Below are 23125 nucleotides of genomic sequence, written 5' to 3'. Positions count from 1 at the left end.
CCACCTGACTTTACACCAGCTTCACCGCGTCAAGCGGAAGAGACGACTTCTAAGGGCTAGGTCCTGGCCCAGGGATTCCCGCGACAGCGCGGACAAGCGACCTAGACTCCAGCCCTAGCAACCCTAGTGCCTCCAGGCCCCTCCCCGCCCCCTGCGCTCCAGCAGTTCGCCCGGCAACCCGCGCGCTGGGACCGCGGCCCGGACGCAGGAGGCGTGCCCCATCGCCCCGCCCCTCGTCCCCATCCGGCCAATAGCCTGCTGCGTCGGAGCTTGGTGCTCCAGGCCCCGCCCTCCCTTTGCGATGGTGCGCTGAGCGCATGCGCTTTGAGAGGCAGCCCAGGTGAGAGCCCCCTACAGCGGAGAGGGGGATGGAAATGGAGAGGGTCCGCGCGCACCCCGTCGCCCTCGACCCAGCGCCCGGTGGAGAGCGCGTTGGGCGGCGCCGGGGACAGTGGTCGCCGGGGAGGTCGAGGACCTGGCTCCAGCCCCAAGCTGGAGTTGGGTCGCTGCGGCCCGCTCACCCGCCCATGTTTGTGTGTCTGTGCCTGCGCAGGGAGACATGGAGAACTGTTTGGCGGCCGCGGCGCTGAACGGGTTGGACCGACGTTCCCTGCAGCGCTCGGCTAAGCTGGGTCAGGAAGTGCTGGAGCGGGCCAAAAGGAGGGCGGTGGACTGGCATTCGGTGGAGCTTCCCAAAGGCAGCGCGGGGGTCATTTCCCGGGAGCGGCCCTACCGAGAAAGAGGGCCGGCAGCCGGCACCCAGCGGCTTCTCCCGGGAGAGGTGAGGTTCCCTGTGCTGGGGGACCAGCCCATTCATTGGCTCAGCAGCGGCTTGCTGAGAACCAGGGCACGCCACACAGAAACACCCGAGGGATTTCCTGTCCTTGGCGGAAGCTGTTAAGTGTCGGGACAATGAGCCGAAAACCCTTTTGAAAACTCTTGACATTTGACAGATTCTTACTGGGTAGCTTTAGGATACCGCTAGATACCGCTAGTGCTCGGCCCTGTGGTTACTTTTTAAAACAATTCTTACATGCTGCCGTCTGATATTAGAGGAACGCCAATAAACCTCTTTACCTTTGTCCTGGAAAAACTACATGTCTATGTATTCCTTTTATAGTTGGAATTCTTTCTCAGTAAGATCTTTCTTACTGACTTAAACTTGCAGAGGCCTTTCGAAAAGTACAAAGGAAGCTATTGCCAAAATGACTTCATTCTCTAGTAGGGACTACCAGATCTCACCTGTGACTTGCCGTTTATTCAAATAGAGAGAAGAAAGACATCCAACCCTCAGTGCTTCCTTCAGAACAATGGCAGAATTCATGGACTATACTTCGAGTCAGTGTGGGGTAAGTTTGTGTAAGCCAAAGCCGTGCCCTTGTCTGTCTGCTGATGGATCACGAAATGGCTTTTCGTGGAATTTAGGGAGAATCTGGAGACTACCTGTGCACCCTGCCCTGCCTTCATGGGCAGATTGTAATCAGCCAAGGATTTAAACCAGGTGACAAGTCCAGGTAAGAATTCATTCAGCAAATATTGAATGCCTCACTCCAGGTGTTATGAGGACACAGCAATGAACAAGCCAGAAAAGGTCTCTCCCCTCACTATTGTTTTGAGACTGGGGAAGGAGGGAAGGCATATTTGCTGAATTCTAGAGCAATCAAGTCCAAAATTAGGAGTTTTTTAAACGTTGAACTGACTAAAGTTGTTTTTGTTTTGTTTTAATCAGGATAGCACTAAAGGAACTGAGCCTCTCTGTTTTCAAAGCAAAAACTGAAACAAAATCCCTCCATTAAATCTTAATGTCTGTTTCAAGTCCCTGGTAATGTAGTTTTTAAGTATGTCCCTTTGGACAGTATGTGGAACAGATGCAGTGCCCTCACCAGAGGTAGTGTGGCTTGATGGCAGGAGCAGCCTCCCAGGAATCAGACCCATGTTTTGCTACTTGCTGGCTGTGGTGCCTTTGGCCACTTAGTCTCTCAGCCTAACCTTCTCCATAGTAAAATGATGATGTCTCGAGTCCTTTCCAGCCCTTAGAGTCTGTTTCTTTGGTTTCCCCTGACAGGTGAACACTATAAAATTGTCATAAACTGTAACACAAGGGACTTATGTGATGAGATTTTTGGTACTGTTCACTGAAATGGGTGAACAAAGGTTTGAAAGATCCTCTTCTCAAAACCATACACTAAGATCATCTTTAAGTACTTTGAGGGGATGTTGAAGACAGGCCAGCCAACATTCAAGGAAATCACCTGCACAGAAGGTACTCTCTGTCTTCTAGAGATTAAAACAAACCCTCTGGTCTCCTCCAGACTTAACATTTTATGATTTTTATGTAGTTGTAAAGCTGCTGGTCTATACGGCAGAAGGAATACCTTGTTTCTGTCCTGCTTTTCAGTTTCATGATGAATATTAAGATTCAAAGAGTCTCTAATATTTCTACATCTTTTATAAAACCCTGTGACTCCAAGAATAGGATTCCAAGCAACAAGATATGGTTCAGAGAGTATTTTTATGTTCTTATTCTGTTAAATGGTTTTAGAAAAAGCCATGACTTTGATTCTGCTGTAAAGTGATCAAGTTAAACACTTTGGTTCATGGTTCAGTAAGAGGAATAATATTTGTCTTTGGTTTGAGGTTGAGCAAATTGGTGTTCTTCGTTTTGGTTTTCAGTTCATGCTTCGGTTCAAGTCTCCATTATGGAATGGAGCCTCAGAACCCCTTGGCTTTCTAGAGATAGAATTAAGAACAGTGTTCTCTGAGTTTGCTTTTAGAATTTTGAAGCAGCCCCTAAAATACATCATTAAATTCATGTCCTGACGTGCTTTCCCCAGCTTCTCATTCTTTTGGTCTCTTGCTTTAAACATTGTCTCTACCCTTTGTTCAAAACAAGCAGGCTTATGACGTCCTCACCATTAGTCATAATCAAGGGCAAGTCTAAGGTTAACTTCGAGGGGGAGGAAGGAAGTAGACAAGAAAAGAACTGCTTTCTGAGCCTTTGGATTATTTTGCTTAAATTGGAAACTTCTCCCTCCCCTCCTCTGCATGGGGAGAAGGGCTGCATAGCTGTTGGGTTTATGTTACACTTCCTGTTGTATTTCTAAACTTCAAGGAGATGCATCTCTCTCTTCCCTTGTCCTTGTCTGAGACTTAGTAAGCATGGACCTGTTCATCAGAACTTGTCATGAGTGGAGACGAGAGGGCATGTGTATCTGACATCGGTGGGGAGGATGCTGTGAAAATTATTTAACCTGGCAGAGAGCATGGTCCTGCCCAGCTTGAGTTCTTGCCCTACGGAGGCAGCAGATGGCAGCAAAGTAATGCCAAGTGTGGTTTCCTTCTCTGCAGCCACTTTACATGGGTTAAATTTGTTGTATGACTTAAGAGGCCTCTGAAGAGGGCAGGTAATATACCTTAGCTCTCTTGCCTCTTAACCCGACTTTGCCCAAAAAACGGGTTTTTTTTTTTTTAATTTGACCAGACTATTTGGTAACCCAACATCTTTCACATTACTTTTCTAGAAGTATTACTCATCTGCGCCAGAGGAAGGAGGGGCAATCCACGTCTCTCGTTATCACAGAGGGAAGTCATCGGAGCTGTGCTTGGACATAGGGAATGATCAGGTATGTGCCTTCAGCCTCCCAAGATGGGAGGCCCTAGATTGAGATGCTCCTGCTGGATTGTACTGTTGGATGCCTGGGTGACTCGGTACTACAGCGCTCCACGGAAATGTACCAACTCCCAGCCCTGGAGAACTTACAGCGGTGAACATGAAATAAGAGTTTGTCCAAAATGTAAGATTGACGCCACTGTAGGATCTTCAGTGGAACCTGCAGTCTGGGGCCAAGGGACTCTCAGGCAGGCTTAAAGAAAAGCATATCAAATATCCTCTTCTGCATCTAGGGATATGGAAGAGATTTTTAATAATCACATATTATACTCCCAGGTGGTGATAACTATCATGTCTTCGTTAATTTAAAAAAGGAAGTGTGAGGAGGGGGCCTCTTTGAACAAAATACTTTTCCTAAAGATAACAATTATAGGCCTCTCACTACAAATGGCCTGTCTTTTACCACATGTCACTCTGGAGAAGCCAAAGACTCTACTTGTTGAACTGATTCAACGTGAGTCCTTTGTTGTTGTTTTTGAGGAGAGTAGGTCTTATGTTTTTCTTTTCCTTTTTAAACTCCCCTAGTTGTACTCAAAGATAGCAAACTTAAGTCCAGAGTCTAATCCACAGTTGGATTGCTGACTTCTCTGGCCTGTGGGTTTGGGGAAAGGATGGGTGAGTGGCCACAGGGAGATAAGCAAGGGCTGGACACACGCCAGAAGTCCCTGCTATTCCCCTGGCCCGGGGTATGAGAAGCAGAACCAGAGCCTGAATCCTGGGCTCCGTTTTCTGGTCTGACCCCGAGGGGTTACGTGCAGGCCAGCGTCATCCAATCCCTGCCATCCCTTCCCGTAAAATGTAAGTTGGTGCTAAGGGAAATTGGCTTTCTCAGTTCAGCCTCTTTCCCTCTGGCGCTCCCACTCCTGGGAGAAGCACAGAAGAGAATTCTGTTTTCTGAAACCCTTTTGCACTTTAAGTCTTCCCTACAGGCTAGTATCCCCAGGTTAGAGACCAGAAAACCAAGGCTTAGAGAAATTAATCTGTCCTTTTCAGTAAATGGCAGAGATAGGATTCAAACTCACGTCTGTCTGACTCTAACGGCCAGGTAAGGATAAAAGGGAATCATGGTAAACATCTAACTAAAAATACTTGACACAATTCACTAAAAACCTTAAGAATTTAGGTGGCAACTTGGAAAAAACTGATAGAGCAGTTGTTAGTTCTTAATTAAGTAGGAGAAGATGTCTCTTTACCATCCAGAAGACAAAGCTCAGGCCCGCCCTCATCAGTGTTTCTATCTCTCTCTTCAGAGAAAAGACGCGTCCCGCGGGGTCGGAGGCATCTGCCTGGCGTCGGACTGTGCTCTGGAGGCGCCCCGGCCTGTGAGTGCAGAGCGTCTAGGGTCCTGGGCTTCACCCCCACTGCTTGTTATCAGGTTCTGTGTACTGGACTTGTAATATTTTTAAGATGGGATGTTTTTACCCTTGGGGAAAGGGCACAACATTTTAGTTCAGTGTAAAATAATGTTTTCTTGGTATCCTTCCTTCACTTGAAATTTCAGGGATTCTCTCTGTGCCTGAACTCATAGTTGCGGTTGGAAAGAATGTGAAGTATTCATATCTCAGTTGCTACAGCTCAGCTGGGCTGGCGCTGCGTCCCGCTGGAATTCCTCCATCTGTTCAAGCAGCAGGAGGGGCGTAAAAAGTGAAAACTGTCGCCGAAATTCTGAAACGTATACATTTGGTTAGATCGGGTTCCAAAACATTTGAAGGGATTTGTTCCTGTTTTCCACAAATGTTTCTCTGTAAAAACATACAGTGATGAGTTTTTCATTTTTAGGATAAAGTACTCATCAGTTCATGAACCCAAGGAATCTTTTGGCACTTGGAAGGGCTGGAATTCTGAGGAATGGATCTCCAGGGTGTTGCTGCAGTCGTCTGCTTAGTTTTTGTTTGTATATGATGTGCAGCTAGCCAGGGTTCAGAATACACTAGAGTTAGTAGCAACTAAGAATACTCTGCTTCTAGGACAAGTTGTTATGTGGAGATGCCTCCACCATTTGCTGGGTTTTGGTAATGCTCATGCTCCTGATGTTCAGGGTGTTGGAATCACAGGCGCCAATCTTGCCCCTTTTCTGCAGCTCTGATACAGCTGCATTTTCTGAAACCCACTTTTGTTTATTCACATAGCTAATGACCAGTGAATAGTGGTGGCGCCACCGTTCACATTCACGTCGTTTACAAGATAATAAACCTCCAATTCTGCAGTAACTGGGCATGAGAGGATATAGATAGAGCAGCTTCGGAAAAACTTGGCTTCAAAACTGTTTGCAAGGTGGAAAGGGAGGAAGTTTCATAAAAGTATAAATATTACCTTTTATTTCTCTTAGTGGAATTTGCTGGCCAGGTGTTTGGTTTTCCCCCATGTGTGGTGTCGATATGACAGCTTCTGCCTGTGGCTCCTTCTGAGCGTCGAGTAGGCAGGTAGTGGTCTCCCACCTGTGGGACAGGAGTTTGGCTCTTAATTACAGGCTCTTTTCTGGTTTGTGACTTTGGTCTTTTGCCATTTGAGCTGAGACCTCTCCTCCGCCTGTATGTCTGCCGTGACCCACTTCCCGGCCAGGCGTGAAGTCTGTCCCTGGAGGTTGGCTTGTGCTCAGCTCAGCTCTAAATATAAATCTTTTCATTAACTCCAGCTTCCAGTGTTTTGCACCAGAGATCTTCTTTGACTTATGTCCCGATAAACCTATCATAAGTTGAAAATACCATAAATCAAAAATGCATTTAGTATACCTAACCTCCCGAACATCAGAGCTTAGCCTAGCCCACTTTAAACATGCTCAGAACACTTACATTAGCTGACAGTTGGGCAAAAGCATCTAACACAGAGCCTATTTGTAGTAAAGTTTTGAATAGTTTGTGTAATTTATTGAATGCTGTACTGAAAGGGAGAACAGAGTGGTTGTCTGGGTACAGAATGGTTATAAGTGTATGAGTCGTTTGATCTGGTGATCGCGTGGCTGGCTGGGACACCGGGGCCCACTGCTGCTGCCTGAGATCACAATAGAGTGTCGTACTGCTTATCAGTAGCCTAGGAAAACTTCAGAATTCGAAGTACGGTTTCTACCAAACTCATGTCACTTTCACACCACTGTAAAATTGAAACCTGTAAGTTGGCCTGTTGGGGACCATCTATGTAGGAGAACCAATCCTCCAAGGGAGAGCTTTAGCCAGCCGGCTAACCTGCAGCATGTCAAAGTGGCATCTCCTCACAGTGTTCTCAGCTTCAGGAGAAAAGAAGTGTTTCATCCTCCTAATAATGAATTTAGCCAAGCACAGTTAAAAACGATGCTTCTCGTTACTCCATGGTGCCTGGCCATGACTGCTGACCTGTGCTAACAAGTCCCACTGCCTACTGCTGAGCCCCTAAGTAATGATCATTAGCCTTTCCCTCTACCTGATTCTTATCTTTCTACCCCAACCAGAGTGTTCCTTTTATGATCCTTCATGTTCCTATGACACTTCAGCGTTTTCACACATACACTTAATTGTGATTTAGTTTTAGAACTAAGGAAACAAGCATAAGGAAAGACAGACTTACCTAAATGGCAGTCCTGTTATGTGGCCACGCCGCACCCTTCTTGAAAGCAGGGCCTCCGTCTCCCACGTTAGTGCCTCACTCCTTCGCACGTCTGGCACACAGAGGTAGCTGGGTAGAGGCAATGGGACATAAAATCTCTAAACTGCTAATATCTGCCTTTCCTTTCAGGCTGAGAACATCTCTAAGGACCTCTACATAGAAGTGTATCCAGGGACCTACTCCGTCACTGTGGGTACAAATGACTTGACTAAGAAGACTCACGTGGTAGCAGTTGACTCAGGACAAAGTGTGGACTTGGTCTTCCCTGTATGATGTTGATCATCACAGGCATCTCGTCACCTTTTTTTTTAAGTGCCAAGAAGAACAAAGCCACCATATGTTCTCTTAATACTTACACGTTAATCCTGCTTATAGTGCTGACTGTAGACGGTCAGCCTTCCTGGGAACTAGAGTTTGTCTCTTTCAGTGCCTATTTTAACTTAAAAGTCCCCCATCCTCTTTTACCTGAAAGTAATAATGTAATGATGCTGCATGAATAATTTTTACTGCTTGCTTTACTCCAAGTAAAGGTTGATTATGATAATAAAGGGAGAGATTTGGAAATGAAGAGAATTCCTTTTTATTGGCATTGAGTGAAACAAAATGTCACTTGTGTACAACTGAGGCTGTGGACACGTGTGTGCAAAGCAGGCTGACCATGCTGTGCGGCGTCTGTGGAAGAGGCATCCTCGAGCAGATCTCACCAGGCCCCTGGCAGGGGGCCTTGCCCCTTAGGACAGGCGCCTTCCTGCTGCTCACGTGCAGGGACATCTTCATGGGGTGAAGATGCTGCTCGCTGGACCACCGTCTATGGCCTGCACTCTCCCGTTTCCACTGCAGAAGGCCCTGTCGGCCACTTTGCAACTCTTCCTCAGGTGTTTACCACCACCACTCTAGCTTCCTGTAAGAGAAGAAAACCCTGAGAGGCTTAGGCTGACTAATTCTAAGGATCAAAGTCACTGATTTGAAAAAGTCATTGATAGGTCCTAAGTGTCTTTAAGCTACCACTCCAACAGTATTGTTGCATCTCAGTTTAGTTGCCTAATGATTCTTCTCATTTGAATGACTTTCCTGAGAAAAAAGGCCAGTATTTTAAGTGATGAAAACAAGTTTTACGTAGAGCTGCATTATCATCCCCAGTGAGGTACAGAGGGCCTATTAAAGCAGGCCCATGCCATCACCACAGGGTAGAGAGGTTGCTCAGATGGGGATCCTTGCACCCCCAAGAAGCCGATGGTGAACTTTGTGGGTTCTGTAAGTTTTCTGAAGCTGTGTGCAAAGTTGTGGTCGTATGCATTTTTCTGGGAAGAGGGTCCATGGGTCTTATTCTCAGAAGGGGTGTGACCCCAAAAGGTCAGAGACCCACGGAAGGAGTCCTTCAGAAGCCCCTTCCCAGCCGTTCTGCTTTACCTCTATCCTCAGGGCTTTTACTCTAAGGGGCGTTCCCGTCGCTCTGACATGTCACAGCGCCTCGACTCAGCTTTTTGTGTTCAGCTCCCTTTGGCCGGATGGAGAGTGGCTTCATGCCAGCCGCTTCCAGGACCAGCTCCCGGGTACTCCCCGCTGCTGCACTTTTCACTCTGTGTTTATCACCCTTCTCTTCTTTCCGGATATTGCAAAGTCTTGTTCCTAAACCCAGAATTCAGTTAGTCGAACGTGCCACCATGTTGCTGGGATTGGTCTTGTTGACTTGAGTAGGACTATGCAAGGATCACAGAAGCTCTTCACTGTCTGCAGCCTGTTTCAGTTAGAAGCGGGGAAGGCGAGCAGCCTGACTGCTGGCATGACTGGTGGTCTCCCCGGGATGGTTAGGTTAGGATCAGACAGTAACCCCGCTACCTGTAACTAAAAGTAGCAAAACCTGTGGAGGGCAGAGGGCCCACACATGAGGATTCTTAAGAGGGAGAGCCTGAGCCCAGACTGTGAAACGTCAGTACTTGATGGCTGTCAAGCACAATTAGAAGCAAAGCAGCATGTTTCCTTCAAAGGGGACAAAATCTGGAGGAGAGAAAAGAAAAGCTGAGCTGAACATTAAATGAGTCACCCCAGGGCCCCAGGAATCTAGTCTAGGGCTGGCTTCTCCAAGCCACTTCCTCCACAAAGCTCTGCCAGCTGACTTGGGCATCTGCTTTTTCTGGGCCCCACTGGGACTGTAGATGGGACAGCACAAGGCATATTAGTGATATACTGCCCGAAACCTGTGAGGGCTCTTTGCTCAGGTGAAGACGGTTGGGGATGTCTGCAGATCGCCCCCGACAGTGATGCTGCCTCCCCTCTCGGTTGTGGACAGTGAGCAGCGTAAGGCAGTGCCTGGTTCTGCCCCCCAACTCCCTAAGGGGCATATCTGGAGAGAAGGATCTGAGGACCCGTGTTTCAAGACCAGATTCCGAGCTTCTCAGAGCACTGAAGTCGCTAATCAGCACCTGGAGGCATTTTGACTGTACATCTAGAGAAAAATCAAGGCCTCTAAGAGAAAAGAGGGAGGGGAGGGCAGAAACAAACAAAGGCAGTGTCCTGTCAGTAGAGACTAGTGAAGAAAGAAGACAGTTGTTAACTAGGGATGCAAACCTTTGCACAAAGATCAGCCCATCCTTTCTTGTTGGGCCTTATTGCATAAGTGAAACCTACCCCTCCCTCTTACTCGCAGTCTCCCCTTCAACATGACAAACCCTCAAGTGTTGCTTTCAATCCCAGCAGAGTGGACATGTACATCGGGTTCCTGAGAGACACACGGGAGGGAAGGGGGCAGGGGCCTCAGCCCTGCCTTAGCAAAAGGTCTACCTGGCTTCCCAGGATGCGGCTCAGCCCCGTTTCTCCTCCAGTACCTCCACTCAGGCCGGCAGAGGCCACCCTGCCTCCTCGGAGACTTCTCATGAAGGATGGGGTCTGTGTTGACCGTGCTGTCCACCGTCAGCCTCCGGGGGAGGCCCGTCTCCAGTCCATTCTCTGTGTCCTCCTCTTCGGACGAAGAGGAAGTAGAGGAGGAAGAAGCAGCCATGGGCACCTGCACTGCTCCTCCTTCCTCCTCTGGGTCCTCCAGGGGCATGGGCTGGGTGGTGGGCTTCAGCCCCACCTCAGGATGTTCTCTGGCTGTGGCCCCTGAGGTCCTGGCGAGAGGCCACCAGGTGGGTCCAGCCAAGGGGCAGCAGCAGAGGCAGCCCTGGCACGGCAGCTGGCAGCAGGCACACAGCTGGCAGGCGGGGCACAGGAGCAGAGTGCTCAGAGGAAGCCCGTTGGTGACACATCCAGCAACCGGCCCCACCAGAGAGCAGCGAGGGGCCCAGAGGAGGGGGCTGGGGCGCTCCCAGGTGAAAGACGCTTGCAGCCTGTCCACAGCCTTCTTCCAGACAGCCGGGGGCACCCACGTGACCCCTCCTAAGGGCACTGTGGCTATCTTGCCATTCCAGAAGTAAACAGTAATTTCTTTTGATGCTACATAACAGAAAAGGGCAACATTTTGTTACAACCCCGTCCTTTGTATCGTGGGAGAAGGATTCTCCTCTCCCAGAAGCAAAGCCTCAGGGCAGCCCCTCTGTTCCACCTGTCTTGTCACGTGCACCCCTCCCTGGAGAGCCTGCCAGGGACATCCCTCACCCGCTCCGTGTTTACCAGCCCTTCCTGGTGCACTTGCACACGCCTCCACATCTCAGTTCTCGTGTCAAGACTAAAATGCATCCTCAGGTAGGGGAAGGGAAGGAGAAGCCTCCTGCCATTCTCTGATTTACAGGGATGCTGACTGGTGGGCCCTGCTCCTGTCTCAGTCCCTGGACTTGGTGGCGGGCAAGTTATGTGTACTGGTGAGATCCCAGGATAACCCCACCACACAACAGATTAGCTAAATGACATAGGCATAATAGCCTTAGGCTATTTTGCACTGATTAAAAATATTTTATAATCTGAAAGTAATCTGATGATTTGCACATCTGTGGCCACCCTCAGGATGAAGCTGCAAGTAACGGGGTAAGGATCCTTTTAAGCCTCTAAGACCCCTAAGCTGTAGAGACACCCTTTGCTCTCTCCTCGGCCTGATCACCAGCCTGGCAGGGGGACTGGGAAGTCAGGGCAGCTTCCCTTACCTCTCTGGGGGTCTGTCGCCTCCAAGCCCAAGATAACAGTGCCAGGGCCATACCACTGTGGGTCTGGCCCCCAGAGTGCCAGCACCTTGTCCCCAGGTCTCAGGGAGTATTCCAAGGATGGTGAGAACTGAATAACATCTTCCTTTAAGACCACGTTCTGCCGCTGGGCTGGCTGCTCTGGGCCTGTGACAAGGGGAGCCTCAAATTCCACCAGCAGGGCCCCCTGCCTCTCCAGCTGTGGGAGAGAAACCACTCAGAATAAGATCTGGCCTAAGGAAGTGCTTCGGGGTGCACCGCAGTTCCCTCCAATGCCCCTGCGCCAGGCCTGGGGTCTTCCTCCAGCACAGTGAGGACCAGAGAGAGGAGGGGCAGCGACAGGGGCCGCTCAGAGCCGATTACCGCAGAGACCCGCCAGCTATGAGGCGGATGCTCGTCCCTCTGCTTCTTGCTCTGGGCGACTCCTGTTTATTACTTCCTGCCTTCCCCTTCCCTTTCGTTCTCTTCCTTTTCCTGTTTTTCTTTTCTCCCTTCTGTATTTTTGGCTTGCAATTCCCAGAGTAACCTGGGTCCTCTGGATCTTTCCCCAAAGCACTACCCCTCCTCCCTGCACTCGCAGAAGGTGCTGACCCTGTGTCTGACCAGCCAGGGCTGGGGTGCTCATGCAGTGCCTTTCCATCCACAGGGAGATGCTGAGCAAAGGAAGCAAATGAACAGCGTAACAGAGCGGGCAGGAGAGGCACTAAGCTAATTAGAAGAACATGCTCTTCTGACAACTCAGTGTGATTCTGAAGAAAGTCTGGTTATGAGACAGGAGGGAAGGGGGCAGGGCACAGCCTTTCAAGGAGTAATACAGCAATTAACAGCAGAATGGTGGAAGATTCAACTCCCACTAGGCCTTGAGGTTCAAGATGGCAGGAGGTTTGACTTCCAATAGACCTTGAGCTTCATTATATGCTCATTGTAACATATTAGCATGGTAAATAACATGCCCACAGGTGCCATGACAGTCCCAAGGCTAACCACAAAAGGTTAAAGAGTGGGCGGTGGCCCAATTCCTGGGAATCCCAGCCCCTTCCCCAGGGTAGCTGGAATGGTCCTCCCACTTAATGGCATGTGAAGCCCATAAAAACTGGCAACAAGGCACCTCGTGGCCGCCTCTCTCACTCCCTCATCTTGAGTCGGCCCGCTCTGTCTGTGGAGTGTGTGCCTACTTTTACTTTAACCTGAGCTCTCAACCCCCATATCTCAATGCCTTTCTCTTGCCTTCTGAAACAGACTGAGCTCTATGTAGTATGTATCTCTCCAAATAAATCAACTCAACCACGGCTCACTTTTGAATTCCTTCCTCTGTGAAGCCAAGGACCCACACTTGGCGGGGCACGTCCCAAGGGCTGAATTGAGACCAGGGACATGGCCCTCCTCTCGCCCCACATTCATTTTTCCTGTATCATCTCTCTGGCGCCCCTTTTCCTGTATCAGTTACAAATGAAATTTTATCACATCACTAGACAGAATCTATATTTGAGCAAAACTCTGCTAATATTTCATTTGAAATCACATAATACTTACTTGAAAATGACAACATGACTTGATTAGAAATTCTATAATTTATATATATATTAGAATTCACACTAGTTTTCCCTCCATGGAGCCACATTCACAGAGTCTGACTCTGAAAAGAGAAAAATCCTAAAGAGGCAAGCAGCCACCAAAGGAAAGCCAGAGCCTGGCCCCAGCATATGGGGACCATGCTCCTGTGCGTAGGGACACAGGAGTGCACGAGGGTACACATGTTCTGTTCTTCTTTCCCTTAGACTGGTGCCCGTAATTCAACACACTGAATTTCCCTGAACAATGTGCTTTTACTGTACATTTTCTTCACTGTTACAGGTTGAATTGTGTCCCCCTCAAAATTCATATGTTGATATTCTAGCCCCTAGTACCTCAGAATGTGACTTTATTTGGGAACAGGGTCATGGCAGATGTAATTAAGTCGAGGTCATACTGAGTACAGCTGAATAGGGTGGGACCCTAATTCAGTGACTGGTGTCCTTATAAAAAGGGGAAACTTGAACACTGACATGTGCCAGGGACAGCAGCACATGAAAGCGAAGGCAGAGATCAGGGGATGCTTCTACAAGCCAAAGAGCACCGCAGACCGCCAGCAAACCACCAGGAGGTAGCAAAGGCGCATGGAACAGGTCCTCCCTCATGGCCCTCAGAATCACCACCTCTGCCAACACCTCGGTTCCAGTCTCCAAAACCGAGAGACAACAAGTTTCTGTTGTTTAAGGCACTTAATTTGTGCCCTTCTGTTACCCAGCTGGGGCGAATTAATCCACTCACTGACATTACCTTTTCCCATCTACAGCCATGCACAGCTGAGGCCTATCAGGTGTGACAGGGCCACCCAGAGGAGCACGCGGGGAGATGTGGGGAGTCAGGGACTTGCCTCTGGAGCAGCCTTTATCTGAGCCCTGTAATAAAAGCCATCTGGTTCCCTTCTTGCCAGGATCCATGTGTCAGCAGCACCTCCAACTCTTCCCAGCCAGCCAGGCCTCTGCCATGCTGGGTCAGCAATGTGGAGACACGGGTGATAAGATGCATATCTGGGAAAAAAGCAGATGGAATTAGGGAGTGGAGAAGACCAAGCCCTACAACCATTAAGAAACACGTTCTGTGGTTAGACCACAGTATGCATGACAGATAAGGCGATGTGGAACAGAAATTCATGTAAAAAGTGGCAATCTGTGGCTTCTGGTAAGATAAGGTAAACTGTTGGAAGGGGCGGAAGGAGAAGAGAGAGAAGGGAACCGTGGTTTGAGGATTGGGAATTGTTTCAAGGTCTTCGGAATGGGGTTAGCCTTGATATTTCCGGGTTAATTAGTGCTGGTTCTGAGACTAGACAGCCGGCCAGGGGAGAGTTCCGGGAAGGTAAGTCCTACGGCAGTGTATGGGATTCCAGGATGAGGCGTGGAGGCTGGGATGGTGATGCCAAGCAGGCTGAGTGCTGTGGGGTCAGAAGGAAAGAGGAAGTGTTTGAGCAGGGGAAGCACAGAGGAGCTGACGAAGAGGCTGCGGGACAGAAAAAAGGGACAAGCTAGCTCTGGGAAAGTGTGTGGACAGCACCGAGGCAGAGGGAATTGTTGAGTCAGGGTTTGGGTTTCTGAAAAAACTGTTTATCTTGTGGGCAAGCCAGGATACAGGGATGCTCAACTCTGGCTTTGAATGAGCTGGTCCACAGAGGTGAATCAAGAAAGGGGGTTACAGGGTCCAGGCTGGTACTCCCCTCACCTGGGCAGGCTGAGCTGAGCAGCATGAACAAGAACCCCTGGGACCTGCACAGCCTGTATGTGCTCATAGGCTGAGGTTCCTTTCCCCTCGTGTATTCACGCCATAGAGAGCCAGCTAAGGATACCATTCACGAAAAGCCAGGATAACTGGGGGAACTCAAGGAGGGATCTGGAGACCTCACCTTAGCAGCTGGTGGTAGAAGCCCTAATTTCTCACATGGCGCCTAGGCAAGTCTCTTAGCTGATGGTAAGATGAGCTAGAAGTTTTATAACTGCTAATGTCTGACTGCCTTCTCTCACACATGCCAACTCTGACATCTGCCACTTGGCTACAGGGTGGGACGAAAGCCAGGTCAACCCTTGATGTCGCTGGGAGCACAGTTAAGACCAGGTTAATATAATATCCCCAGCAAATCATAGCCCACGTGGTAAAAAACCCTTTCAGCAAATCCTCTCCCTCCTGGGAGAGAGCCAAGAACAGAGGGGAGAAAGGAAGGTGCACACCACTTCCTTCCCGGGAAGCAGAAATCAGTACCTGGTGAGGGGGCCATGCTTGGGGAGCCAGGGTGCTCGGAGAGTGAGGGGGCAGGTGAAGGAGAGGTCCCAGGGAGGAGCAGCGCCAGCCCAGGCAGGAGACTTCAGGGTTGCGGCCACACTGCAGTATTTGGGCAAAGGCATCCCAGGCCCTGCGGAGGATTCCATGGTCTTCAAAGAAAACCCCTGAGAACAAGCAGCACCGTTACCTGAGTTGCAGCCCACAGCCCAGGAGAGGATGCCTGGCTGAGGCAGGACTCAGCTCTGCGGTTAGTGGCTTCTCCACAGACGCTCAGGGTGTCCCCTGAGTCACCTTCCTTGGGAGAGACAGCCCGGGAAACAGGGGAGGGTTGAAAAAGCAAGAGCTGAGACTCTCGGGAAACCCAGCTTTAAATCCGTCACAGCCTGCTGGCTGCGTGCTCACTTCACTCCATGCTTCGGTTACCGCCCAGATGATAAATGGAAAGCACCTGGCATGTAAGTAGCTCAATACACGTTAGTTTTCTCCCCCCACCTCCACCCGAGTTGTAGGGATTCCCAGGGGTAAGCCCATACTTCCCTTCACAAATCCTAACCCCAATGACAAACTGACCCCTAACCCAAGCCACAGACTTCCCTCCTAACCCGGTCACCTACAGGACTAACTAGACCGAGCTGAGAGCCCAGGGCTGTGGCTTCCGCAGACCTGCTCAGAGGCGACAGCTATCACCCAGGGCCCAAGATCACACTCCGTTGCCTGAGCTCACCACGTTCCTGTTGGGTCTGCTCTTGGCCAAGGCCACAGTTCTGACCCCAGGCAGACTTACCTCAGCCCTGGACTCCTCCACCTCAGCCCCTTCAAACAGTTGGAGCTCACGGCCTCAGCCCAACTGACTCCTGGTTGCCAAGCAGGTTGCCATGGGTGCGAACCAGCAGGCAGGCTGAGGGCCAAGTGAGGGAACTGAGCATGTGCGGAGGGGTGACTGGGGCCTTGGAGGCTTGGGCGGGGCCAGGGGGTAGGGGGTTAGTCTTTGTCTTTCTCTTTGAAGAAGGGAAGAGGGGGTGTTGGAGAGAAAGGCCTCAGTTCCCAGAAGCTCAGGCTTCTCCACTGCCAGGAGTCAGTCAGTGGGAAGCCCTCATGGGTCCAAGGAGAGTCTTGTGAAAGAGCTGATCTGCCTTCACACTGTCAGGCAGGGGGCTGGAGTGGAGGGACTCCTGGCTGGCCTAGGAGCCCTAAGAATATGTCTGTGTTTAAAACAAAATACCCAAAAGCGTGGGCATGTCTGTAACAGGCAGCACTCTGCTGAGGAGCAGAAGTGTGGTGATCACTTGGGTGGTGGGAGTGGACAGCAGTGACCAAAGGAACAGAAGTCTAGATTCTGCCCTCATTTGAACATCCATAGGAGGAGGCTGGTGCTTAGGTATTTGGCAGTCCTTGTGCACTGGTTGTATGCCCCACTCTGTGTTCAGTGGAGAATACCAAAAACTGTGCAGGGACACTTGTGGGTGTCTCTGCCACATCCATCCCCCCTTCCAGCAGTTCCTGTTTGTATTTGTGGACCTGTGTGGTTAGGGGAGGCTGACTACCCACTGAGTCACATGTATGTCCATCAGCACGTTCCATTCCCTGGCCACTAGGGTTGGCCATGTTCCTAAGCCTCTCTAATCAGAATGAATCTCAAAACTTTTGTTGGAAATCCTGGGTTATAGACTTTCTCTTCCCTCCTATACATAAATAAGAAAGCATATAGTTCTGGGAGCTTCTGACAACCTTTTGGGGACACTGAGGCCATTCCTGGGGAGGATAGACCTAAAGAAAACAGATTCTTGATGAAAGTGTTAAGCCCCGCCTGAAGGCAGCCCTACTGCTAGAAGCTTCAGTATGTGAGCCTATAAATTCCCTTTATTGATTATATCAGTTTTTATTGGATTTGTCCATTGCTTCAACCAACATCTATTGATGTCTGCCCTCAAAGAACTTAAATTTGCAGTCAGGAGAATGACTGTTGCCCTAAAGACTAAGTTATTTGGTACACAAAGTTAGAGTCCAAGAAAGACTAAGTCTCTGTCTGTGAGGGAAGGATTCCTGAATAAGGTAGGTAGGATTTCAACAGTGAAAGGAAAAAGAATATTCCATCCTGTCTTGGTGGGAAGCAAAAGCTAAGAGAGAAAGATGCTTTTGCAAGACTGTGATTTTCCTTTTGGGGTGGAGGGAATGGGGTGTCATGGAAAAATCAAGATGTGGATATTTGGAAAGGGGCCAAATTGATGGGAGCTTTGAAAACCAAGCAAATAAATGTAAACAACAACGTCATAGCCAAAAGGGAGTTGTCATGGGGTTTGAGTAATGAAGTGATGTGAAATGGCTTAAGAAAGAATATCAGAGTGAGGATGGAGCCAGTTTGTATTTGTGGACCTGTGTGGTCCACAAAAGAGAAAAGAGCCAGGGAGGTCCAGGAAGAGACCGTTAACAGTGACCCAGACATAACGTGACAGGACAGGACTAGGAAAACAGCACCACTAAATATTTACCAACACCTACCTGATTTGAAGCTCTTTGCTGGGTGCTAGGAGTCTAGGATGAGTAAGACTGGTCCCTGTCTTCAGGGGGCTTATAGTCTACTGCAGACAGAAGATAGGTGTGCCAGGCATGTAAGATAGCAGGATGGGAATGGCAGGGAGATATGTGTACAAAATAAAGGAACAAAAAATGGCTGGGTGGGACAACTTCACAAAGAGCTGACAGTGTGTTGGAAGTCCTGCCTGGGTTTGGTGACAGATGGGACCCACGAGTTAAGGGAGAAGGAAGGGCTGAAGCTTGTCATGGGAATAGAAATAGAGACTTTTTGAAGGCAGACTCCAAGATAGGGGGTGTCACTCTCCTCCCCATGTATTCTGATCCTAGAAAACCAGGAGAATGGTGATGCTATGGGGGTAAAAAAGGATAATAATTTTAAAAATAGTAGTTATGAAAACTTACTATGCATCAGGCACTGTTGATCCTCATGATAAGCATACTACGTCATTACTGTTACTCTCATTCTGTGGAAGAAGTTTGATTGCAGAGCCTGCCCTCTTAAGCCCTACACTAAGCTACCTGACAAAGTCTGCTGCATGCAGGAAAAGATGACTGAAATAATTTCAAATGACAACAAGGTTTTGTTAACTACTTTTGCTTTAGCCCCAAGATACTTCCCCATCATGTTATGGGTGGAGTATAGATTTCTTGCCAACCCCAAATAATAAAAACCACCAAACTTTGACAAATCAAGGGAGGTTCATTGTGATTGCTTAATACGAAGTATTTGCAAAGTGCATTACAGGCAGTGAATAGTCGTCGGTTGTACTTTACATAATCTTTGTGAGAGTTTCTCACAGCTGAGATTCTGTGTGAGAAGAGCAAGGTTAGAGGTATAGAGATTTGGGGCTCCTGCTCCTCTAAAGTTCTTTAAAGAAATCACCAAAACTTAAGAAGCATTTTCTCAATCTACATCAGATAATGTTTAGTACATCTGAGAGCCAGGTAAGAAATATGCAGCATAGCTTAGCATTTGAACTATTATCTGCCCACACAGAAGACATTAGGAAAACTATTAATGATGTAAGGGACCACATTTTGTGAAACTGTTTCTGTTTGGAAACACAGAATCAAATGATTCTAAAAATGGGATCAGTGTGGCGGCTGGTGGTTGCCATCATGGAGGAAACTTTCCTGGGGTTATTCTTCATCTCAGCCTCATCAGGGCAGAGGAGGGACTGCAGGTAATGGATGTACTTGATCGCGGCTCTGAGGGTTTCCACTTTGCTGAGTCGCTTCTCCAAGTACTCCTCTGGCAGGTGATGTCGGAGCTGGGCGTAGCCTTCATTGACACATTTCACCCGCTGCCTTTCCCGCTCATTCCTTTTCCGGATAAAGGCCGGCCCGTAGGAATAATCGCACCTTCTGTAATTTGGATAAGGCACTGGGAAGGAGAAGGCACAGGGTTCACCGTAATTTTCCATGATCAGGGAGTCACTGGAAAAAGGCAGCAATGGCAGGTCTTCAGAGAAAGGGGACGCCACTGGGCCCTCAGGGTACAGGTGGAACGTGACCATGGGGTCCAGATAGAAGGACCTGGCCAGGGGCAGGTGGGCAGAATCAGTGAAGACAGGCAGTCTGTCTGGCAGATTGGAGTAGCTTCTATTGTCCATCATTTCCTCTTTATTCTGGAAACATAACCAAGTTTATTAATTTAGCCAGATCAAAAGAGAGCAGATATCATTGACTTTCTTGGAGATCAGAGACTTTTCTGCTTTGATGAAGTTTCTTAGCTCATTCTGAAAACTAGGTGTGGTTACAATATTCTGTAGGTAGTAAGAGAGGATTTTTGCTGGTACACAGAAGCAGTATGAAATAACATTGACTCACCTTGAGAGAAAGTTATTTCCTTTCAATCCTCTTTCAGTCCTTGTGATTACAAAGACGTATCTTTAGTCTGGTAAGACTGTGTTTTCCACGCTACCAGAATGCTTTCTAATCCTCCTCAGATGGAAGTCTTCAACAAGCAATAGTATCTAGCTAGAATCTAATAATATTTTACTGTTAATGTCCATTTATTGTGAATTATTCTGTTTTCACATTTACAGTAGTGATGCAAAGTCTCTTTTAAAAGTAAATAAATTTGAGCAAAAAATGTGGATTGACTTGAAGAAGAATAGTGAGTAAATAGCAGCACAGGTGGAACATAGATATAATGAAGATTGTGAAGGTGCATGCAAATATGAAGTTTAGGAAACACTGAAACACCACAATATTCAAATACGTGTGGGAGAAATTACAAACCAGTTAATGACCATGCAACCTCACAGGCATAGCCTTCTTAAATGATACCTGTATGCCAGGGGCAAAACTGAAAATAAAGATAAAAAAGGAATCATTTGCTCTTAAAAATTCACTATAAGATTCCTTTAATGAGAAATTCCCCTATCACATTTAAAACATAGTCAATTTATGTATTTTTCCTTAGAACTTTAAATATACTGAGTAAAGTGCATCTGTACTTAGTTGGTTTTTTTTTCATGGAACTTAAGAATAAAGTATTACACACCAACAGGTCCCACACCAACACACGCCCTCTTTCTCAATAGGTGTGCATCCAGCTCCTTTATTAAACCGCCATTACCTTTTGCCTTTGACTGTAATAATGTAGTCACAGCAGATTTCACAGGGACATTACAGTTTTACTGGGCGTCAGGGAAGTGCTGTAGGAAAAGAGCATTTTTCTTTCAGTCATTAACATTCTCAGGTTTCAATCTTGGCTTTGCCTCTTCTTAGCTGTGTGTCCTGAGGCAAGTTTCTTAACCTTTCTGAGCCCTAGCTTGTTCCTATGTCCAACCGAGATATTAACTATTATGCAGGGTAGTTGTGAGGATTAAATGAAAAAAATAGATATATAATGCACCAGGCATTAGTTCTTTTCCTCTTTCCTTTCTTAACAGATGAATACATCCCTTTCTCAACTGCACCTTATAGAAAACCTGGCTTATATTTCCCTAATACTGGAAAATCAAACATCAGTACATCCAAAGCACATTTGTTGAGATGAAGAACATCCCCAAAGTGGAAAAGGAAAAGCAACATGAAATCTAATTGTGGGCCTTCAGAAAAGAAGGAAAGATGGCTTTATGTTTATGGGCAATATTAGAAACACTGGTACATGTTTTTCTACCTGAGCACAGCAAAACTCTGCAAGCTGCACTATTTACAATTGCCAAGACATGGAAGCAAACTAAATGTCCAATGACAGATGACTGGATAAAGAGTGTGTGTGTGTGTGTGTGTGTGTGTGTGTGTGTGTGTGTGTGTGTGTGTGTTTGTAATGGAATACTATTCAGTCATAAAAAGAAGGAAATAATGCCATTTGCAGCAACACAGATGGACCTAGAGATGATCATACCAGGTGAAGTATGTCAGACAAGGACAAATATGATATTACTTACATGTGGAATCTTAAAAAATGATGCAAATGAACTTATTTACAAAACAGAAACAGACTCATAGACATAGAAAACAAACTGATGATTACCAAAGGGGAAAGGTGGGGAGGGATAAATTAGGAGTTTGGGATTAGCAGATACAAACTACTATATATAAAATAGATAAAACAGCAAGGTCCTACTGTATAGCACAGGGAACTATATTCAATAGCTTATAATAATCTATAATGAAAAAGAATATATATATGTGTTAACTGAATCACTATGCTATATACCAGAAACTAACACAGCATTGTAAATCAACCATACTTCAATTTAAAACAAAATCAACTCTGCAGGCTGCACTATGTAACGAAGGGAGCAGCTTCTAAGCACCGGAATTCAAGTGCAATAAAGTGTATTACAGTTCTTCTGGAAAAACCTATCTTATAATGCAATAATGAAGAGGATTGAGTATGGCTACTAAAGAGACAAATGACTCTGGAACCAGAAAGGGCAGTTAAGGGATGGGGGACTGGGGATGAGGGGTGGGGAATTCTGAGTGGTGGGGAGGGTTATAATCAGTCATGGTGAAACAGGCTGGAAAAGGAGTAAATGCCAGGAAAAGCTCTTCTGAATAGGGGTGGAGTGGGGGGATGAGATAAGTGCTAAAGATCCAATTAAAAATCAAAACAGAGGAACAGGAAGTGAAAGATTCCAAATTACTAACTAAATGGCTTAAAATAACTAACATAAAATGAAAATCTCTGGATTACAAACTAGCCAAGATTCTGTCAAAAAAAATAAAATAAAATAAAAAAGTTGCTGAGATAAAAACAGTTAGGAAATCCCCAAGCCAGGAATTCTAGTTGCTAAGAGATGAAGGACATGTATGGCAGAAAGCACAAAATGATGGCACAGTGGGTACGGAGCCCCTATGACTACATTTCTGAGAACATCAGAGCCTTATTTCTGCCGAGAGCTAACAAGCCAGAACTGATACAAGGGGTGCCAGGAAGTAAAGCAGATGTCATCAAAGCCACATCAAATCCCACACAAGAATTCTTTGGATATGGTTCAACCTGACAGAAAATTTTAGTATCTTAAGCTTTGACCCAGATGAAAACTGAGTAATTTGTATATGCTACAGGTAATTAAAAGTTTCTAGGTTTTAAAAAGACTTTGCATAATTCATAGAGAAAGAGCCTAGTGTCTTTGGAGACACACTGATGAGAAGCTTGTTCTATTGAATCAAAAAGTTCACCCATCAATGTAGCATTTAAATATGATTATCTTTTATTCAAAGGAGAAAATTTAACCATCCTATCACAATACAGCAACGATAGAATGAAAAATGCAGTAATGAAGAGGATCGAGATAGGGAGCCTAGTGGAAGCTGGATATGTTTGTAGAAATTGAGTACAAGGCTTTTTTAAAAGAAAGCAACACAGACTGTAAACGCTGGGGCTCCAAAGCCAGATACACACACAGCTAAAAAAGGCACCTATCTTTTAGGGGAAATCTCAGGTTTCTGTCTTAGAGCTCTTCTGGGAAATAAGTGATGAGGTCTTAAAGATAAAATCCCAAGAGATTCTGGATGCTCTACTGAGCATCAAAGCTTCAACTTTCAGAGACATTAAAAATACCTGGCATGTAAAAAACAAAGCTACAACTGCACATATAATTGAACTACGGAATGTTAGGGCTGGAGTAACCTTAGAAACTCTTTTTTCCAGTCCCTTATAAATTGTTGCAGGGCTAGTTGCAGACCAGAGGTCAAAACCTGGGTCTCCTGAGTTTCAAACCAAAAAACTCTTTCCATTCCTCCAGATGATTTAATCATCAGCAAAACTGAGTCTTTCAATGTATGTGCATGTTTGATAGTTTAAGATAATGGAATAATCAGATAATTGAAAAAAAAATCATCATTTATCACCCGTGCCCAGGGATTTTCTTAAAAACCATTTTTATTCTCCCCCATGCGCCACTCTGGAGAAGAGTCTCTTACCTGAATTTTGTTGCTGAAGTGCTGTATTTTG

The 23125-nt window shown here is 47.0% G+C and overlaps 3 protein-coding genes and 1 long non-coding RNA gene across 5 annotated transcripts in view; 1 reads left to right on the top strand and 3 right to left on the bottom strand.

The window, feature by feature from the left end:
* LOC135322667 (uncharacterized) overlaps positions 1–607 on the bottom strand; it is a 39516-nt gene extending 38909 nt beyond the window's left edge. Inside the window, exon 1 of the long non-coding RNA XR_010383402.1 lies at positions 522–607. This is a non-coding gene — a long non-coding RNA (uncharacterized LOC135322667). The remainder of the gene's footprint in view (positions 1–521) is intronic.
* AKIP1 (A-kinase interacting protein 1) lies at positions 284–7813 on the top strand. Of its 2 annotated transcripts, XM_031460095.2 has the most exons (6): positions 284–340; positions 554–781; positions 1269–1349; positions 3522–3623; positions 4921–4992; positions 7379–7813. In XM_031460095.2, the coding sequence occupies exons 2-6, from the start codon at positions 560–562 to the stop codon at positions 7520–7522; spliced, it is 621 nt and encodes a 206-aa protein (XP_031315955.1). In that variant the 5' UTR covers positions 284–340; positions 554–559; the 3' UTR covers positions 7523–7813. The 2 variants fall into 2 exon arrangements, with proteins under 2 accessions (XP_031315955.1, XP_031315957.1); XM_031460097.2 differs by lacking the exon at positions 284–340 and having other exon boundaries at positions 360–781; positions 4921–5045.
* A 329-nt stretch (positions 7814–8142) lies between these two features.
* Positions 8143–16008, bottom strand: C12H11orf16 (chromosome 12 C11orf16 homolog). Its single transcript, XM_031459286.2, is given in 7 exon segments — positions 8143–8150; positions 8681–8878; positions 10031–10681; positions 11326–11560; positions 13778–13934; positions 15154–15338; positions 15959–16008. Coding segments are annotated over 6 exon segments (1416 nt in total). The 5' UTR covers positions 15321–15338; positions 15959–16008.
* A 2381-nt stretch (positions 16009–18389) lies between these two features.
* On the bottom strand, positions 18390–22316 carry ASCL3 (achaete-scute family bHLH transcription factor 3). The gene is made up of 2 exons (XM_010985936.3): positions 19540–22316; positions 18390–19337 (listed from the first exon to the last, which is right to left on the bottom strand). The coding sequence occupies exon 2, from the start codon at positions 19323–19325 to the stop codon at positions 18780–18782; it is 546 nt and encodes a 181-aa protein (XP_010984238.1). The 5' UTR covers positions 19326–19337; positions 19540–22316; the 3' UTR covers positions 18390–18779.
* Positions 22317–23125: the final 809 nt, after the last annotated feature.

Source organism: Camelus dromedarius, chromosome 12, assembly GCF_036321535.1.
Source record: "Camelus dromedarius isolate mCamDro1 chromosome 12, mCamDro1.pat, whole genome shotgun sequence".
NCBI lineage: Eukaryota > Metazoa > Chordata > Mammalia > Artiodactyla > Camelidae > Camelus > Camelus dromedarius.
Note: the sequence above shows the minus strand (reverse complement) of the source record. Positions and strands in the feature narration are given on the sequence as shown.

Excerpts from the sequence above, each read along its gene's own strand:
- ASCL3 (XM_010985936.3), bottom strand. The coding sequence starts at position 19,325 with ATGATGGACAATAGAAGCTACTCCAATCTGCCAGACAGACTGCCTGTC.
- AKIP1 (XM_031460095.2), top strand. The coding sequence starts at position 560 with ATGGAGAACTGTTTGGCGGCCGCGGCGCTGAACGGGTTGGACCGACGT. Across the intron at positions 1,350-3,521 it reads ATACTTCGAGTCAGTGTGGG|AAGTATTACTCATCTGCGCC; the intron begins GTAAGTTTGTGT and ends TTACTTTTCTAG. Across the intron at positions 3,624-4,920 it reads TGGACATAGGGAATGATCAG|AGAAAAGACGCGTCCCGCGG; the intron begins GTATGTGCCTTC and ends CTCTCTCTTCAG.